The 20,291-nt window shown below is 39.6% G+C and overlaps 1 protein-coding gene across 5 annotated transcripts in view; it reads right to left on the bottom strand.

The window, feature by feature from the left end:
* Positions 1–1,693: 1,693 nt before the first annotated feature.
* The window catches only part of tfec (transcription factor EC), a 55,967-nt gene continuing 37,369 nt past the window's right edge, over positions 1,694–20,291 (bottom strand). The window contains exons 1-8 of one of the 5 annotated variants that reach the window (XM_034673283.1): positions 15,453–15,579; positions 10,039–10,281; positions 9,277–9,378; positions 7,225–7,345; positions 6,179–6,235; positions 5,077–5,152; positions 3,973–4,120; positions 1,694–2,919 (exon numbers count right to left, since the gene is read on the bottom strand). In XM_034673283.1, coding sequence (XP_034529174.1) covers positions 2,428–2,919; positions 3,973–4,120; positions 5,077–5,152; positions 6,179–6,235; positions 7,225–7,345; positions 9,277–9,378; positions 10,039–10,281; positions 15,453–15,509 — 1,296 coding nt within the window. In that variant the 5' untranslated portion in view covers positions 15,510–15,579 and the 3' untranslated portion in view covers positions 1,694–2,427. Of the gene's footprint in view, positions 2,920–3,972; positions 4,121–5,076; positions 5,153–6,178; positions 6,236–7,224; positions 7,346–9,276; positions 9,379–10,038; positions 10,282–10,875; positions 11,352–14,795; positions 14,871–15,452; positions 15,580–20,291 lie in introns of those variants that run through there. The other 4 variants (XM_034673285.1, XM_034673282.1, XM_034673284.1 and 1 more) reach the window with 4 other exon arrangements.

Below are 20,291 nucleotides of genomic sequence, written 5' to 3'. Positions count from 1 at the left end.
ATGTTGCTGGTTTTCTTTCACCACATAATGGTATTTTGTCAAAGATTTTCCATTTGAAACAAATTCTTAAAGGTCCAATGAGGAGTTTTTGGCTGGTTATGAGGTGGACTGAAACTAAAACTGATGGCTCTTTGTGACCTACTAGAGCAGACAAGACTGTAAGTAGGGGATTTCCAAAACACCCGACTAGTCTAGAGGTAAGAAAACACAAAAAAAAGCCAAGAGTGAGCAAGTGAAGAGTTAATTTGCAAAAACAGTTAACTCACTTTTGAAAAATTAAAAAACGTTTCAAAAAACATATTTTTTCCAATACTAGCTTTTGATATGATCAATCAACTGAAGTTGTGTGGCTTTGACTAAGTCAAAATGTCTTTACTAACCAGAGATATCAACTTTATTAGGAATCCATATCAAAAAGGAATATGTTTTTGAAAATGTATAGAAAACGGATCTGTTTTTGAAAATGAACTCGACAAGTGTATTTGACATGGCTTACACAGAATCACAGAGTCTGCAGTAAAATAGTGTAAAACTGGTTCACTTAGAGTGGCTAACATTAGAAGAGCTAGCACCACCAGCCTCCACATGCCTGTGCTAATTACGCAATGCTCTGGTCAAGTGATTACATGCCAGTTTATGCAGCACACATACAACTTAATCTCCATTTTCTGGATCAAAATAAAGCCAGAGCAGGTAGTGTTTATCTGGAATGAAGACTACATTTCTAATGGACACAATCACCCCCTGTGAATGGATGCTGCTCACGCCAAATGTATTTGTTGTTGAAGCAAATGACTGGAATACAGATCTTCTCCTGAACTCTTCTTTCCTGTGTTAAAGACAACTTTTTAAAGTTATTAACTGTTACCTTAAACTGTAATTCATTACTGTTATTTAGCTTATAAAAAGCGTCCAGATATACAGGTTTAATATTACCTGTCACAGCTCTGGAGTCATGATGTGTGCTCTCGTGTCCTAGATGTCTGAAGACTCAACTGTTCAGGGAACACTTAGGCACTTAGCCTGACCCTTCTCCTCTTTGTCCTCAGGGGTAGAATGAATCAGAAGGTCTAAAGCCCAGCTCTTATTGAATATTTAGCACTGAATATTGAATGCTGTTGAATGTTGAACGATACTGTTGACTTGAGTAATTTCATTTGTTGTGATTAGCTGTGGCTACATTATCTTAAAAAAAAAAAAAAAACCTGTCACTTCTTCTGGCACTAGATGGCAGAACCTGTGGCTAATCAACTTGAAGCACTTTGTCGCACTTACTAAGGTTTTTCCCTCCAGTCTAAATTCTTGCTTGTGTTGTATGTCACTTTGGACAAAAGCATCTGCTAAATGAAATTGTAGAAATTGTAGTAAATGTTTGAATTACTTAAATATGCGTATGGTTTGACTCTGTTGTCCTCAAAGAGCAGCGAAGCATTCGCAAGGCAACATATTCATAAAATCCTGTTCATAGCTGTTTTGATCTTCACCTAGCAAAGCCCTGCTTGTACAGGTTCTCTGTCTAAAACTAAACTTCATGTAAAGGATCATGTATCGTCAACTTGTGGTTATGCAGAATAGAAACTTGACAGGGTGACACAAGACCCTGACACGAAGCGGCAGAGTCTTGTCCATCTTGAAGAACTCTTAACTTAAGTAAATGTCTTCTGTGAGATGACAACAAGGAGCCAAAGTCAGGTTTATCAAAAAGAGGGGTTTATTATATTTTCCCCACCCCTGCTAAGAATAAAAAAGGTAACATGTTAGATAATAATATATATCTTTTTTATGAATACATGGATTAGAACATATATAAATACATAAACGCTTATTTAACAAAAACACATAAAAAGACACGGACAAGACCAAAGACATGTTAGGCATTGTGGTGAGTCAGCAGTTACAGGTTTTCATCTTTCTTTTTAAACAAAACTTTGAGTTTGAATAAGGCACATCACATGATAACAATCCTGAATTCAAATATCAAAAGCTTTGTCCTTGCAATAGTGGTACTTTTGTTTTAAAAAAGAGCATCTTATCTGTTTTTATAGTGATTATTTTGCATATTTTACAGTGTGTGGCTACCACAGTGTTTAAACAGTAGACTGTGTCATTTAAATGATGTATGTAAAGGCTGATAAGTGTCTCCCTTTTTCTTATGAGTCTGTTTCCGCTCTGTCCGGGAGGCAGAGATAGGTGTGGTTTGTGTATAATTAAGTTATGTCAGGTAACAGGAAGTCCATAAGCTGCTCCCGGTCCTGCTCAGCTTTGGAGACTGCAAAAAAAAATACACATTTTATTTACAAGTGACACCTTTAAGAGTACGGTCAGGTGTTTTAGCTGTCATTCAAAAGTAGTTGCAACACTTGAAGTGGTCATGTTCGCAAGAGTCAGTCTTTGTAAGACTCTGTGTTTGTTCAAGAGAGCGAAGTCTTATGGGTCGTCACCCTCAGCTGAGCTGAAACTGCTTCTGCGGCTGCTGTCTTTGGACGCACCTCCAGGCGAGCCAGCCGAGAGAAGCGGATCGGTGCCAAATGGCGAGAGTGGGTCGTCCATCAGGATCTCATCCAGCCGGTGCTCCTCCTTGAGCGTGGCGCTGAAGAAGTCTGTGAAGTGGGACAGTGGGTCGGAGAAAGTGGTGCAGCCGTCCGCGCCTTGGATGTGATCCTGTGGCCCGGCAGCACTGGGGATGGATGGGACACCGGTTACCCCAGCTATCCTCTGGAGGTAGTCGTTGTTGGGGTCCTCCTGGTAGAGGGGTGGCTGCTGGGGCTGCTGGGGTTGCTGAGGTTGGGGGGACGACTGTTGCTGCTGCTGCTGTTGTTGCTGCTGTTGTTGTTTGAGGAGGTGGGAGGAGAGTTCAACTGTCCCCAGGGCTGTGGCCATGTTTGGTAGGCCATGTGCTCGAGCCTGGATCTCAAGCTCCTGGAAAAAAAACAAGAAGAAGAAACCAAGAGTTAAAAATGACATGTTTCTCTGAAATTGGAATAATTAATGATACAAGAATGAATCAACAGTATGACACTTCAGTACTCGTATGTGATCAGAGGAGACAGCATTGGTAAACTGATGGATGTGTGTGCAAAAATACTTCATAACACCTTAATTAAGTCTGTGCCGTCCCCAGTTGGGCCATCTCAGATTAAGAACATCTGGACAAGATAAAATCTAAAGACAGTCACCCATCCACCCACCCACCCACCCACCCGCACAAATACTTCATGACACCCCCAAAGAAGTCTGTACTTTAGTTGGACCACACCTTTTTAAAAAGAACACAATGTGCTTCCTTTGGGAAAATCACAACCACACCTTGCTCCTCCACATACTGAGGTAATGTTAAAAAGGAGTTTGGGAGTCTTGGTGTCATCACAAACTCCTCTCCCACACAGATTCTTTAGAGTAGCCAGTCAACACCTTATCTCCCACCATTGTCACCACAAAGCCCTGTCTGACATCTTCTGAGCTGTCCTTTTATCAGCAGTGTTAGTCAGCATTTCCTGGATGGTTTGGTCATCTTCTTGATAAACTGTGATGTTTGTGTGCTTCAATGTGTTCAAAGTATTTCTCCCATTAGTACTTATCACTTGTTTCTGATAGGCTTTTCTTCCAGTAGGAGCAGAGGTCATTGTCTGCATTCATCAGGTAATTAGGGTGTGTGTGCTGGGGGGGGGGGGGGGGGGGGGGGGGGGGGGGTTACCTTTGGTTTTGGTGGTTGTAAAGCTTTGGAGATGGAAATTAGTTTATGTTGTTGGGTTGTAAATTTGGAAGTAGAAAATAGCAGAGTGAGACCCCTGTCTTTAAAAACCTCATCTTCGGTTTCATGAAACTAGCTTGAGAAGCTTTTTTAAATTAATCCTTTAAATAAAAGTTTAAGGTATATCCCAGCCAAGTCTTACTCCATTTGAGCGTATGCACTTTTGTTTTCATCCCTTTAACACAAACAAAAATCACATTCAGACTGTGATATTTTATTACCTGGATCCTCAACAGCAGCCTCCTGTTCGCCTGCTCCAGCTTCTTCTGTCGGCTCTCCAGCTCCCGAGCGTGCTGCTGCTCCTTCTGCAGCCACCTTATGTACTCCACCGAGGCCTTCAGGATGGTGCCTTTGTTCCAGCGCATGTCTCTGCATAAAAGAAGAAATGTTAAAGATAACCTTTTGCACAGAACCCCCTGATGTCGGCAGAATATCCTCCCAATAAAGGAAAAAAAGAGGGGAAAAGTTTTAACACAGGGGCCTTTCCCCCTCCCTCTTTTATGATCTGAATAAGAAATGGTGATTTACATGGGGCAATTATTCATCCTTGGACATTACATGGGGACACTGAATGGGAATTTTAATAGAATAGTTAAGTAGCTATGTGGAAAGTCCATTCTCGTACCTCCCTTGTTCGGTAAAATTAATCCTCGAGTAAAAATAGGTGAGGGAAAATGAGCTAAGTAGGAAGACGGAGGGTGGAAATGGAGCTTTGGACTCAAGGTGCTAGAGTGCAAGTCATTCTTTTGCAGATATTATTGCTTTTTTTTTTTTTTGAAAGAAGGGAAAGGGGAGCCGTGGTAAAATCGTCCTATTTTCACAGGAGTGAGACGTTGGTCTGATCAGCGTTAATAATCTCTTTCATCCTGTGTTAATGGCACGCCGACAACCCCAACCTTCCATTTAAATTTGAAGCAAAGTTCAACTGCGAAAGATGGCCGCTGGATTTTCAATTCAGCCCCACACTCTGTCTCTATGTTCCAATTGTGCTTCAAACTTTGATTCAAATGGTGCAGCCTTGCTTTTGCATTTGACCCCCTTTTTCCCTCATCATCCGCGCTTTGAGCTGAACTGTCGGGGACCCAGTGAGAGGATGTACAGCTTTAAGAGCGAAAGACTACAATAGAGGTTCAAGTGCACCCTTGAAAAATGACTGAAATGTGCTTGAGTTCTCATTTGAATTCAATGAACAATGTTAGGAGTGTCTTTGTGCTTTGAATTTAATACTCTTCCCTGCCAGACAAGGTCTTGAAATCATTTAGTGACATAAAGTGAAGCAAGAAAGCCGAATTGTTTCAATAAATGCATTACATTTTGCAACTTACGGGTCATTCGACTTAGGTATGAGCGTCCCCAACTCCTTTATCCTGTAGTTGATGTTGTATCTTCGTCTTCTTTCAACTGAGGAGAGCAAATAAAAAAAAAAACACAATCAATGGGTGGCTCATTGTCAGCTGCTTTGCTAAATGTTACAATGCAAGAAACTCGAATATCACCGTGTGTGTTTGTTGAATTTCTGGTCAAAATATCTCATTACACTTCATATAAGCCAGACTGACCGGACAAGTCCAGATATAAATCTTATTTCAAGATATTAAAAAGCCAAAAATAAAGACTTCATTAATTGTTCTGAGAAAAATGGCTGCCAATCCAGCAGGATCATGTTTCAAGAAGCTTATCAGGAAAATTTTACTAGTTGCTTTAACAGCCATTTTTCAGTCAATTATGTTCTTAATTTTGATCTGTTATGTTGAAACAAGAATATTATCTAGACCAGGGGTTCTCAAACTTTTTGAAGCCAGGGACCCCTTACAGGTGAGAACATTTTCCAAGGACCCCCTCATAATTGTAACATAGATTAAGCACATGCTTAGTACCATTTGCACTCTTAGTTGCCCTTGGAACTATTTGTATTGTAAAACGTATCAATGTAAATACTTCAGACCTTTTCTATAGTGATAAACAGATAACACTTTAATTTGAATCAAGTAAATACCACTTGTATACTTTAAAACAGAGGGTCATTCTATTCCTTGTGGACTCAACATGACAGCATTTATACTTTTCAAGTAATTGATCTTAAAAGCTTTCAGAAAATTAACAGTAGCAAGACTCACATATCCCTTCGAGCCACTAAATGGTATCCTAACAATGGTATATATGCTGTTTTTAATGACACAGCACAATTTTATAATTTATCAGAAATGCATTCCAATTATTTCACGGACCCCCACGCTATGGTACATGGACCCCCAGGGGTCCCAGGACCCCACTTTGAGAACCATTGATCTAGACTTATCTGGCTAACATTAAGTGCATTAAGACATTTTAGCTCGAATTCAGGCAATAACACGTAGTATGACGTTTCTGTAGTGTAACTGTAACACATTTTCATGAGAGAGTTCAAAAGCAGCAGAAGACCCTTACTCAAATTATGGTTGTCTTTTTTCTGCCTCTCCTTGGCCATCACTCTCGTGTCGAGTTCTGTCAACAACAACAACAACAAAAAAACACAGAGGGGAACGAATTGGTTAGGAACGCACACAAATTTAGACACCAAAACACAATGGACCCAAAACACCACAAAAGGTCCAGTCAGGACAAACACACGATCAGTTGTTTGGAGGAAGTTCAAGGCTCGGGTCAGGCCTCAATGTGACGTTTTTTTGTGACCTCTACACACACGCACACACACACACACACACACACACACTAGAAGAACTCAGTTTATCCCCTCCAGCAAGTCTGAAGCTCATTGTGTGGACAAAAAAAAAGCGTGTTTAAACTACTTACCCTCTAATTAAGACACTTTAGCAAATTCCCTAATCTCTCCTGGAGAGGGACAGAAATGCCACTGCATCCATATTTGTATTCACATTCTTCCAAATTACATAATTGGGGACCTGAGATTGGATTTCCCAATTTGTCTCTGTTGATTCAATCAGGACCATTTAAAGTCTGTGTAGCAGCCCATTGTCCTCTCCACCCACACTCAAACTAAACAGATGGCAATTTACTTATTTGGCCTGTTGAGAGTGAAGGGTTCTTCAGGCATACTTTCTATTTCCTAAATCAATTAGGCTGCTCCGCTTGATGCATGACATTAATAAGAAATGTCTTAAAGGGCCCTCTGTTTTGACATTTTTTGCAGTGTTACAGAGAAGTCTACACGTTTCTATGGCCTGTTATCAGAGCCAAAGACAAGGAGAACAGTGTTCCCAACATAAATCAGTGTACACATTTGCCTTTTGTTTGCCTGACACACATAGTTGGATTCGATTTTGGCTGAAGTAGAAGCACAACATGTTGCCTTTTTTAGATAACCTATGTGGACTCTGTTTGTCTTAGCGCTCATGAATTAAGAAGAAGTTAGCCTGAAAGAAAAAGGCTAAAGGCCTTATGTGTCTGTGTGAGCATGTAGTTATTCATTATCTGGTTAGTGTTCAAATCAATGCTATGGTATGAGGTCATACCTGTGTATTCCCTTTTTACAGTGAGCTTTGTGGGGTTAGATGTGGGATTCATTCCGCCATTAGGGGCGTTCATACCTTGTTCACCCCCATAGACGTCCAGCATGCTGCCACTGAGGGACACCTAGGAGGGAAAGAGAGGGGGAGGAGAGAGAAAGAGAAAGGATCAATCACAGGGGAAGCATGTAGAGATATTTACATTTCCCTTAAAAAAAAGTTTACATGCCTTACTTAGCAACACTAATAGTTGTTTTTGGCTGCTGTGTGGCTTTGTTTTGTGTTGACAAGAAAGACAAGAGGCAAGTGAAGTGATCAGAGGCCTGCAGAGGATTTTGTCAGCCCCAGGGCCTCTGGCTTTGGGCTCCACAGCAGGGAGTAGCAGTTTCAACATGTCACTCTCAGCAGGACATGGCAAACCCAAGATTTGTGTTGCAGTAACACATCTTCACGAGAATCCTAACTTGCTGAAAAACCAGGTCAATCGAAGGCCATCCTCCAGCCTAACCCCATTTAACCCTGACCTTCAACCCAGGCTAACAGCCCTCCGAGCGGCCTCAGTCGCCTAAACCCACCATTTTCAAAACCTCTCCACTTGAAAGCACCCCTCACACAGAGATGTCCTCTGTGTTGAAAATAGCATCCCACTACATGAAAAGGCTAGCTGGGTCAACCGCTGGAACAGAGGCAAAACTGTTTTCCTTTAAGGCGCTTCACGTCTGGGAAAGCCTGCAACGGATCTGTGATAAGACGTCTTTTCATGGAGTGGGGAGATGTCCAGATAAAGCGTGCAGACACACATGTGTGTCTAATTCGCATTTGTGTATTTATGGGAAAAATGCTACAGAGATGCGCACAGCTCATTTTATCCCCGACATGTGTGTCAAATCTTACTATGAGACGGGTGAACGTGATAAGGCTGCATGTCAAGTCCAGAGATGTGAAAGAAGAAGAAACAAAACAGAAGAAACTGCAGATATTTCAGATATCTGCATGCAGTTTGGTTTGCATGTGCATTTTTTTCCTCATTATCTCACCAAGATTGGAAATGAGGAGAAGGGAAAGGAGAAGGAGGAGGGGACAAATGTGCTTATCAAAATGAAAGATTGCAACATTCCCCCCACTTCTCCTTTTTCTAATCACTTCAATCCCTCTCCGCTGTGTTCCTGGATGTGTTGACACGGCGAAACGACGTGATGCATCGCACTGTATGACTAATTAGGATGAATTGATCCATTTAAGCATGGTATCATTTCTGAACAAGCCCAAGGGGAGTTGTATGCATTAGCCCGACCCAATGGCTCAGTAACTCTCAACAAAATCACAAAACTCCTCTGTCGCGCTTATTTCCTCATTTGGAACCAAACTGTGCTTTCCCCTGTCCTCCTCCTCCTCTCCCCCTGCTCCCTCCTCTGTCACAGAATCTGTCGTCACTTTTTCTGTGTGTATTATTCTTTGTCTGCTGAGCTGTCTTTCTCTGCGTTTCAGGAGTAAGGCAGGAATAATTCCCATTATTCCCATCCTTACAAACTGCCTCTGTTTTTGGTTCAGGTGTTGCAGTGTTCTCTTGCCAAATGGACCTCTTGTCTCCGATTTTTCTGCGCAGAGTTTTTGAATTCCTTCGTGGCTATGAATCTTACTCATAGTGTTGTCTGTTGTGCTGTTTCTTGTTGTTCTCCTTATTAAGACTTTTCAGCGTCTTCTTTTGCAGCATTGACATAAAACATACACCTCTCTCCACAAAAACCTCTCTTTTCCTAATTAATCTGCATTGTTCATCGTCTTGAGCAATGTGAGAAATGTTGCTAAGCCCCGATGAACTTTGACTGATCTCTAGACTTAAGCTGACCCCAACCTTCTTTACAAGCAAGTAGAGCCTGCACCTAAATGTTTGGTCAGAGGAACCCCATTTTGAAGTCCCCATTCTTAAGAAGAAAGAAGTCATTAGTTGAGTTGACAAAACCAAACAAAGATGTTAAAAAAAGGATCAATACAAAAGACCTTCAAACTATTGATCAAGTGTTTTAAGTGGCTGTAGTTAATGTGATTCATACTTACATTGTTTTGCATTATGATGTTAGGCTCCATGCAATCCAAGCCTCCATCATTGAAACCGGATTCAAGACTAATTAGGTCATCAATAACTTCATCCATTGGAAACTAAAAGAAAACAGTGATTTCAGTGTACGGACAGACGCATGATCTTTGTACCAGAATCGTAACACTGTCTTATCTTTTGCACCATTCAAACCAAAATAGACACAAGAAAAAGGGGAAGGACTGTCCGGACACTAATCAAATAACAGACGAGTTCCCCACGCCGTGCCCTTCATGAGTTAGTTAGCAGTGTTGGCGGGGGGTAAATATGCATCTGTTATCAAACTTGTTTCCTCCTTTGAAAGAGGTTCTCTCATCAGAGACAGCATGTCTGAAGTTATTGATGAGCAGATCAGAGAGAGAGAGGGAGATCAATAATGGCATTACTTTGTTTGGATGATTAGTCAGAGCTCCAGCCCCGTTCAGATGGGTGTTTTACAGGTTAGTAATACTTTTAGTGAGTTTTGGTCAAACAAAGTATCATCCATGATTTCCCTCTCTTTGAACGACAGAAGTTTGTGGGGGAAATTCTCACAAATCATATAACAAATTAACACAGAAGAAGGGAATTATTTTATAAAACTGTAGAGCTTTGTTATAAAAGAAAAATCTCAAGAGAAATCTACAAAAATTGTGACCTCAATTCAGAGGTTAGAATTATTTACTGCAAATACACTTTCCTCCAATCATCATTACAAGTCAGCATACATATTTTTCACTCACCTCACTGTCATGGTTGGCCATAGTCAGCAGAGTAACAGGGCTGTTGGGGTTGCTGCTGTCACTAACGGAGGGCATGTGTCCATTCCTCATTATGGGCACGTTGGCCAGCGCCTGGCCCGGTGTGTGTGGATGTGTAACGTTGTGGCCCTGCCCAGCCGCCGACGCCAGCGTCAGGTACTGCTTCACCTGCTGGTTCTGGCTTTGGTGCAGGTGGAACTTGGAGTTCTCCAGGTGGCTGTGTACCTGCAGCAAAAAACAAGTCATACAACAAATTGAATAAGCGGAGTGAAAAGAAAAGAATTCTTAAGGTTTGAGGTTGCACATTGATTCCAACACCTCTGATACAGCGCTGACTAAGACGAAGAGTTTGGCAGCTGTTAGTTGAGTGGGAAAAAAAAGGTTGTAGTTCAGCACAGAAATAGTTGCGAGTCAGAATTTTCCCATTAGTCATGTACGCAGAGCAAATTTAAAGACTTCCAGCTTCTTGTAGAACAGATGTGAATACAAGTGAGTAATGTTTTACGTGTCAACCAAACCTATTTATGAGAATCAGGACTCATTCTTAAGGCGTCTGAAGTAAAGTATTATCATGATATGGCAATTCTCGAAAATTTCCTGACTGGAAATTTCATCAATCGCACAGCTTTTCACCAAATCCTGACTTTATGCTTAGATTAGAAACACAACATTTTAGTCCAAAACAGAACAAATTTGTATAAAGCTTGCAAGTAGGATTGTTAACAAAAGTATAAGCAAAAACATAAAAAACATTCTAAAATAAAATTTTAACATTTTCACCAAGTAAATAACAGTTATCCCAAGTTTGAGTTTTCTTACATTTGAAGCTCTGGTTGCGTCCCGCATCGTATAGTAACTGCAGTCAGTTAAGTGTGGCATTCTCAGAGAAGCAGATACTCTTCGATGGGTTTGTTTGTTGTAGCAGCAGGTCAACTTAAGAGATCCAAGTCTGCTTCTCCTGCTGCTGCTGCTATCCTGTTGCTGTGCTGACTCAGTGAGTGTCTGTTCTTCCTTGTCCCTTATCAATGTCTTATAAAGGGCCCTAAGTGAACTAATTAGGCCCAAAGCTGGGGGTTAGCCTTTATGTTGCCTAGCATGATAATCACTTCAAACACTGGACTGTCAGATCACCCAGGGTTTGATCACTGCAGGATATCTGCCTTTAGCGTCTATCACTAATTCATTCGGACCGCCCTTTTCTCTCTAACTGACCAATCGGTGGTCAGCTACTGAGGTCCTCTGCTGCGTGCTCCAGGGGTTGTCGCAGCACAATTGACCCTTGTTCCCTAAAGGGGGTTTTAAATAACTCCTCTAATGCCATTTTTAACCAAGCCTTTTCATTCATGTACTGGTTTCAATGTAGACATTACAGAATAATCAGTTTTTGTAACGACAACTGCAATAAAACTATTTTCAACTTTTTTACTTTTGGCTGAAGGCTATTTCCGGAAATAACCTCTCACCTAAAACGTCAGATTTACTCACTAGTGTGGAGGAATTGAAGTCACAAAGCAGTTCACTGTTAAAACTTGCCTTATTAATTTATGACCTACATAGAATTTTGGTTGTACTTGATGGTAATACATGCATTGTTTGCAGTGGTACTATAACGTTAGTCTTGTTCCATGCTGATGAACTCTTGTCTTGTTCTTTTGCCGAGACTTCCTCTTAAAAGTATTTCATTCACAGGTCAAAGTAGCGTGCTCCATAGTTTTTTACAAGACTTTTCCATTAAAGTAGAGGAAAGTCAGAGATTAGGAACCATGCTTGTTTAGTACTCTGGTAGATTACAAGACAATGTGTTATGAAACTGATACCAGAAAAATTGAAGTGACATTATGTAAAAATACTTATTGTACTTCTCTGCTCCAAAGTACCACCTTTCACAACATTACTATGAAAAGTAACCAAACCCAAGCACCAAACCTGGGGGGACAGGGCCTTCTCTGTCGCTGCCCCCACCCTCTGGAACTCTCTCCCCCAACACCTTAGATTCTCTCCCTCACTCACCAAATTCAAATCCGGACTCAAAATCCACCTATTTACAAAGGCTTTTAACCTATAATTGATTGACTTTTGGATGTTTTGTTTTATTTTATTTTATTTTATTTTATTTTATTTTATTTTATTTTATTTTATTTTGTTGCTTTGCTTTGCTTTCTTTTGCCTTTTTGCAATGTTTTCCTTTGCTTTTCTATTGTATGATATAATGTACTTGTAAAGTGTCTTAGATAAACTTTTAAATCACTTTTATTAATAAAATGTATTATTATATTATTATTATTAAAAGTTGGCCAATGGTAGTTTATCACAATAATATATTAATAATGATGCTACACACCAAACAGTGGCATTTAGCTTCAAGATATTGTCACCATAACAATCAAAACAACTTTTGCTAGTTCAGCTAACTTGCTCTCTTGTAGAGTATGTTTATCTATAGTTTGTTAGCCCCCCTGTTATGTTTGTTTCTTATCGACAGCAATAATGTTCCTGAGTCAATTTAAACCCTGGGCATATTTAATGATTCAAAAGTGTCCGAACCCAAAAAGATCCCAATAAACATTTTTTTAAATATCATTATTAACTCCATTACTAACCATTTAATTCAATATTTAGTGCAATGGTGTTTTTTAATTCTCACAGATCATGGTTCAATGAGGATAATTCACTAGTTTTAATGAAAATTAATGTTAAAACTTGTTTTAATGTACTCTGGAAAGCCCTAAATATAATTATAATAGTTTTACACGACATAGATTTTTGTTAATTTTATTTTGTATTTTATTTTCTCTATTTTTTTTTATGAGGTGATGTTGATAAATTGTACTATATTTTGATTGGGATTATTAAGCCAAGTAGAAGAAGTTTCACACTGAAAAAATACTTTTAACATTTTTCTTTAGATTGTTGAATGTTAAAATAAGTCAAATTGACCCGCAACATAACAGGAGGGTTAAAATGTGCAAACATTAGCCACCATTAGCTGCAGATTTGAATTAGACTGTAGCAAAAAAAACGGCTGAGAGGACAAACAACATGTTACATTTCCTGTGATTCAAAACTTTAAGTGTTAAAATTAAGATTTAAGACATTTCTTCTCTCAAAAGATTTAAAGTCTCACCGTATAAAAAAGCTGGCAGTGATTCAGTCGCATGGTAATGATTCGCCTATTGAGACTTCTACCTACAATGCTACATTTTATAAATTGATTATCATATTTAATGCATTCAATTCATCTAATTTGTAAAGAAATCTTGCAATTTTAATCATAAATGATGCTATTTGATGCATTTAACCAGCTAGCTCGAAGCTAATTTACATCACAATACCTTATAGTGAAGCAGTTCTGAACAAGAGGGTATTTTAGCTATGGAACAGGACACTATACTAAAACTCAGCATTCAATTATCTTTGTCAGCTAGACTAGACTGCTCTTACTTACCACCTAGTTCAAGACCAGACTCATCACAATACTCAGCTTGTCAGTAGTGACTGAGAGCTCTTCTCTGACTGCTCTAGGCCAAACAAGATGCCAGTTGTTAGCCAATCAACATTTTTTCCGCTACGGCTAGCAGGAGGGATGCCAGGACTGCGACACATCACATCTGCTTTGTGTGACAGTGGTTTGTCCTGGTTTCACTTCGCCTTTCTCACTACTGTAAATGCCGGAGACACGCTTGTTATCCACTTAAGAGAATCTGATTAGATTTGAGAGGTAATGGTGCTTCAGTCACTGAGGCAAACCTCAACAATGGTGCGCCTGTGCATGTGTGAAGTGGACATGCTGAAATTATCAATGCCAGCCATAGAAATTGAAAAGGAACGAGATAAGAATCTTACAAGTCAACGCTCAAGTTTGGGATTGTGGTGACAATTCTATTTCAGACACCTGAGCTTAATTCCTGTTCGATATGGCTGCAAGCACCTGCTGAAACAATTGAGGTAGTGTTTGTGGTTATTTGTGGAGGAGAGGTCACAGGTTCACTTTCCATGTACACACATTTGCAGAGTTATTCCAGACATGCAACATAGATTCTGTTGACTAAAATTCCAAACTGACTGATACCAAATAAATCATATCAGTCATGAACTTGAATGTTGCATGTCTAGACTGCTTCTAACAGCTTTCCCACTTTTGATGCAAAGTTGATATCCTGTCCGTCTATTACAGCACTGTTAGCTCTATTGTGTTTCAAAATGTTGGAATAACCAAATAATATCCATCCGTTTTGCATTTGTACTTCCTGTGACCATTTCAAAGACAGAACTGACTGTCCTCAAGAGGTCAACTCCGTTTTCCTAACTGAATTATCTTCATTGGAGACATTTAAACCACCAAAGAAAAAAACTCTGAATCAGACGACTCCCTCCCTCTCTTTTTCTTTCTCATTAAACCTCTCTAACTCTTTTAGTAACAAAATCTGATTGCTTATGTTGATCTTAATCACACATGAATGCAATAGATGAATCAAATACACCATTTACTCCACTTTGCTCCAGTCACATCACGTATGTTTCGCTGGCAGTTGTGTGGACCACCGGCATGCCTCTGATTTGGGGCATGCATGTGCACTAAACAGCATGTTCACAGAAACATCCATCTACTGCAATAAAACTTACATTCTCCCGTTGAATTCAAGTTTTAAATGACACCTTCTCACAAACACAACACTTTGGTGTAGTCTTTCAAATTATGCCTCAGTCTTTTCGATATGTTAAAAAGTGTTTGTATTTACCTCTGGTTTAAAAGCTGTATTTCATCAGTCCCACTGATTCTGCTCTCGCAAATCCATCACAACAGACAAACTCACAGGTGTCTCTTTTAAATGAATGGTTCTTGCCTAACTTGGTTTCAGTCTTACCCAAGTTCTCCTTTCACTTCAGACAAATCCTGCAACTTATGAAACACTGGGTGATGCTGACATCTACTCACTGTACAAATATCGGACAAAACCTGGTGGGAGGTTTGGATTCATTTCTGCAAAAATGCTGTTTTCTACAACATATTGACACAGTTATAGGGAATGCAGGATAAATATCTGCTTTCCATCTTGGATTTACACAGATAAGATGAAGTGGAACAAAAAGCCTTCTCAGACATGCTTACTGATGTTTTTGCTGAGCCTGCTAACCAGTAAATAGCTGTAACCACACACCCCAGATTGTGAAATGTGAGGAAAGATAAGAGGCGGATAGCAAGCTGATCACAAAATCTGCATCACACTGTGGCTATTCAGTTATTCTGCTTGTAAGTGCATGCCTTTTATGAAACACAGAAATTTCTTTATCATGCAAACTCCGACAAATGCGCATATGGTTGCACAAAAAGTGTGCCTTTCTACATCTAATTCGGTTCCGGTTTCCCAGCCTGCAGTCGTTTTTCTCCACCCTACCTGTAGAAGCTGGATCTCTGTCAAGGTGATCACTTTGACCACACAACAGCGACTCATGGCTCCTGGAGTGGCAGCGTCTCCCACCGCAGGAGCAGCAAATTCACACAGAGGAACAAGAACTGTCACGGCTTACAGCTCACAGAGACAGAAGAGGAAGAAGAAGAAGAGGTACCGCAGCCTCTTTCCTGAGATTTTGCAGAAATATCAGAAAGGAAGGCATGACACATCAGCTTATTTGGGAGCCGTTTCCTGAGTGAGTGTGTTCGTACTCGGTGTGTTTTTTGGTCAGGGAAAGGCCTGACAGAGGCAGAAATACAGATGGCAGTTAGGGGGGTTGGTGTGTGTGTGTGTTGGGGTCTAATAAGTTGACAGACTGAGTTCCTGCTTGTGGATCACCACACTTTTCCTTCCTGCAGAACATCCAGTCAAGCTCAGCACATTCCCCCAGGTTATCTTCATGACACCCACTTCCCTTAGAAGGCTTTTTAACTATTAAATACTGCCACTGACTGAAAAATATAATCTATGTATGTGTGCATTAATACTGAAACACACAGATTACACTCTAAAAAGGTGTCATAGTGTCCCACTCACTGTCAGACAGCTGTAGACCAACACAGGCCTTCCCAGAATGACTGCAGGACACAGCAAAACTAAAGCATGTCAAACCAATTCTGCCCATGCTTGATAAATTAACAGCAGATTCCAAAAACCCTTTAAATTCAGGAAAAGAAGATTTACCAGGGTTAGCAAAACAAAGAAAGGCTTTTATGTTAAGGCTAACACATTAATTTAATCCTATCCTCTAAGGCAAATGTTTTAAAGTGTTTTAAAGTGCAAAACAGAACACAGCTTTACCGGATACCTAATCAACAATGAAATGCAGAGAAGTGGATCCAATATTACAATCCAACCAGGGTTACCAACGATATAAATCGACAAATTAATACAACTTGTACAAACCTCACTTCCAGCCTGTACCCACCGTTTGTGTTTGCTTGTTTTAATACACCTTTGTTTGACAGCATTTCCACTGTGGGCCATTGAAAATTGACAATGTGTTTGCCTGGTACTTTTCAAAAGAAACCCTAACACACTTTTGAGCTCTTTGGAAAACACTGACTTCCTTTTCAGCATGACCACTAGCCTACCTGACGCAGCAGGTCCTTTCAGAATGAGAAGTTGGGCTAGCTAAGCAACAACCAATATTCACTGAAACATGCACAGACAAATCAATGTTGAACTTTGACTCGCAGTGCATTAGGGATGATTTTTCTATTGATTAAAACAGCAACAGCCTTGGCAATGACACTGGTTGGTGCATATAGACAAATCAGTGTTGCAAAAATGGTGCATTGTTTTGGTATTTCAAAACCAGGACTGGGATTCTTCAAAACCAGGACTTATTAGTGTTTTATAGATATTTGTTAGGACTCAGGACGGTCCTGGTCAAACCAGGGTGTACAAGGTTACCCTTATCAGTAGCCTTGTACACATTGCAATCCTGCAACAGAGTTCTGCATCACTACTACCTTGCACTTAAACATTACACCCCACAACGGTATCTTATTGGTATGCATTGTGGAAATGTTCGTGCACACACTGTGATCGCCACATGTACATATACTTGGACACGCACACAAACAGCGCTGTATTGCCCCGCTGTCTTTGACACTAAACTTAGCCACTGTCTTCCCTCCAGTCTGCCTCTGTCACTACCTTTGAGGGAGGATCAGAGGTGGAATATAATATCTAGCCTTGAAAGTGCGCCGTGTAAGAGCTCATAGCTAACAATTGTAACACTAAGCTGATTCCCTGATTTGTCACTGGTTAGTACTTCTCTTAGAGGAATTCTGGACACAGATAAACTTAAGCAGGTCATAGCTAACCCTTCATGCAGTCTTAACTTTTCCAAAAATAAAAACAACAGCCTGAATTAGATGGCAAAACAGATTAAATAAAGGAAAACCTGGATCTACATCTGAAGTCCTTCCAGTGTTAGAAAAACAGATAAGGTAGCTGAGGTGTTTTTTTTATTAAAACAAAGACTCTTTAACTTCTTTTATGCTACATAACAAGAGGCTCCAGAGCATTTTTGCTGTTTTTGCCATGTTTACATCATCTGCTTTCATGCCAGTGTTCATCATTTTTGCTCTGTCTCTGCTGAATAACTGGATAAATAGATAAGGATGAAACAGTGCTTACTGTAGAAATGTTAGCTACACAGCTAAAAATTGTAACACTGAACACTGTGTCTATTCAGTTTTTTTTTTCACAGATCTTTCTCTCAGAGAAATTATGTACACAGCAAAACTAAGGGGTAAAAGCAAATCCTCCCTGTAGTCCCAAACTTTACAAAAAAGAGAAAACGAGTTTAAGCATCTGCCAAAAAACAATTAAATACAGGAAAAGTGGATCCAACTTTGAAGTCCTACCAAGGTTAGCAAAACAAATTAAGCTAGTTGGATGTTTTTTTGTCAGAGCAAGTGCTATAAATAGCACAAATTTCAGCAGTTTGGCTCACTTGGCGATGTTTACCTCTTGTATTATTTTTCTTGACAGCTGAAGAGAGACAGGAAATGTGGGGAGTAGGGAGCGGGGGAAGACATGCAGGAAATGGTTGACCGGCCGGGAATCGAGCCGGCGACCTCTGTAATGAGGTCTGTAGCCTCTGTATGTGGGGCGCTTAGACCGCTAGGCCACCAATGCCCGGCCTCTTATATTATTACTGATTTTAATCTGTCCCTGTAAAATAAATGTCTAAAAACAACATGCACAATGTGAACCTTCAGAAATGTTAGCAGCTTGTATCACAGAACACTGATTTTATCGTTTCTCACATTATCCTCCTTGATGTGATTTATTTAGCCCATGTTCTCTAACTTACTCCCTGATTTTGAGCGCACAGTGAAATCCAAACTCTGGGATTTGATATCTGAAGAAAAGAAGATGATCACAGTTGTATCCTGATGGCTAAAATCTATGCTGATTACTGCACACATTAATTTCATAAAGAATTATTGGATGGACTGTAATGAACTCATCAGGTCTTTGAATTCAATAAGCCAAATCGTATCACAATGATTCAGTTAAAACAAGTCAGTACTGGTTTATTTTTTAAAGAATAATTCCAACACTGTAATGCACAACAAGCTAATATCTCCTCTAGGCTGTTAAATTGCAAATTAGTCCCACATGTGTTTATGCTGGATGATTTCATTAAAGAGAGAATACCAGACTTGATACAGTTCTTTGTGCAAAAGGAGCTCTCATTATAAACAGACTGATTAATGGCTTGTACAGACTCAGTCAGCTGGGTGAGGATGCATTAGCATTACTTATGCTGTTGTGTCTAAATCATTTTGCAGCTAATTCAGGGTCAACATGACACATTTTTTCACTGGTCTTTATCTGAGTTGTCTCTTTCTTGGAGTGCTAGATTCCATGTATCTGTTGATGCATGCACACCACTGTTGTGTTTTGTGTTCTTGCAGCAGCAACATCACCCACGTGTATATTTGTCTGCCTTTAGTTTATTTCATGTCCATCTTGTGCACGCAAGTCTAGCAGGTCTAGCCAAATTCCTGGCTGGCCATTTTTGGCTCATCTCGAGGCAAAGCCACAAGTGTTCACCTTTGTTAGTCCCCTCTGCACGGCATGTTTTAAACATCAGGGACTTCCTGTAAGAGTTGGCCCGCTTCTGAGACAACACTTCAAAGTGCGGCTCCCACATCTGAGGACTGTTTTATCCTGCTAGAAAAGGAATGCATAATGGACACAGCACCACTGCACTTTTAATGATTCTCATATGAATTAAATATTACAGCCATTTTAACTGGATTACACGGGAAAATATGTGCGAGTGTGTTACCTTGATGAAATATTGAATTTATGAAAATGGTCTGCCTCGACAGCGGAACAAAAAATAATTAAAATTTATACTTAGAATAAGAAGGAACTGGATTCAGCTGCCCAATGGAGCTTTGATTGTAAACAAAAGTAATTAACTTGTATTTTGAAACCACTTTGTTAAAGTAGTTGCTTTGCTGGGATTTGTATGCATTACTGTTCTCAACTAGCAGTGCTGTAAAGGCGACATGCATACAAGAGTGTGTTTTTGCTGCTTGAAAACAAAAGATCAAGCAACGGTTTTAGGATCAGACTTTTGGAAGGAGCTCAGCCCCTAAAGTGATTGTGATATGGAGAGTTCCTTGTACATGTTCAACCACTAAACCACTCATTTTACTTAATGAGGAATATTTTCCTGTGTTTGATATTTTAATTACAGTAATTCAAAATAACCTAAGTTTTACACCACAAGACATTTAAAAAAATTAAAGATGGAATTTTATGTTTTTACAAAGGTTTTGAATGTATAGGTGACAATATTATCACATGTGTTGTTATTATTTTATCAGATAAGATCATTTTAAGATAAGATAAGATATTACTTTATTGATCCCCCGAGGGGGAAATTCAGTTATTACAGCAACCCAGACATAAGTACAATCAAGAAGAAGTTTCAATAAGTAAAATAAAATAAAATAAGTAAAAGTAAGAATAGATAAATAAAGATAAAATAGAATTTAGACATATACACATACACATACACATACACATACAATGTTACAAATGGAATTTAGATTAAATAGCAGTAATTACAGGGAGTATTAAAAATGATTCAGTAGTGACAGGTTGACATGGTGTGATTTTGGTTGGTAATGACCGTGAGTTGTAGTAAACAATAATAATTTAATATTACATTGTTAGTGTTACATGTTGGAGGATCCATTAAGGGGTACTTAAGAAAAGGGTCTAAAAACACGTATGTCAGGTCCT

Source organism: Notolabrus celidotus, chromosome 21, assembly GCF_009762535.1.
Source record: "Notolabrus celidotus isolate fNotCel1 chromosome 21, fNotCel1.pri, whole genome shotgun sequence".
NCBI classification, from domain to species: domain Eukaryota; kingdom Metazoa; phylum Chordata; class Actinopteri; order Labriformes; family Labridae; genus Notolabrus; species Notolabrus celidotus.
Note: the sequence above shows the minus strand (reverse complement) of the source record. Positions and strands in the feature narration are given on the sequence as shown.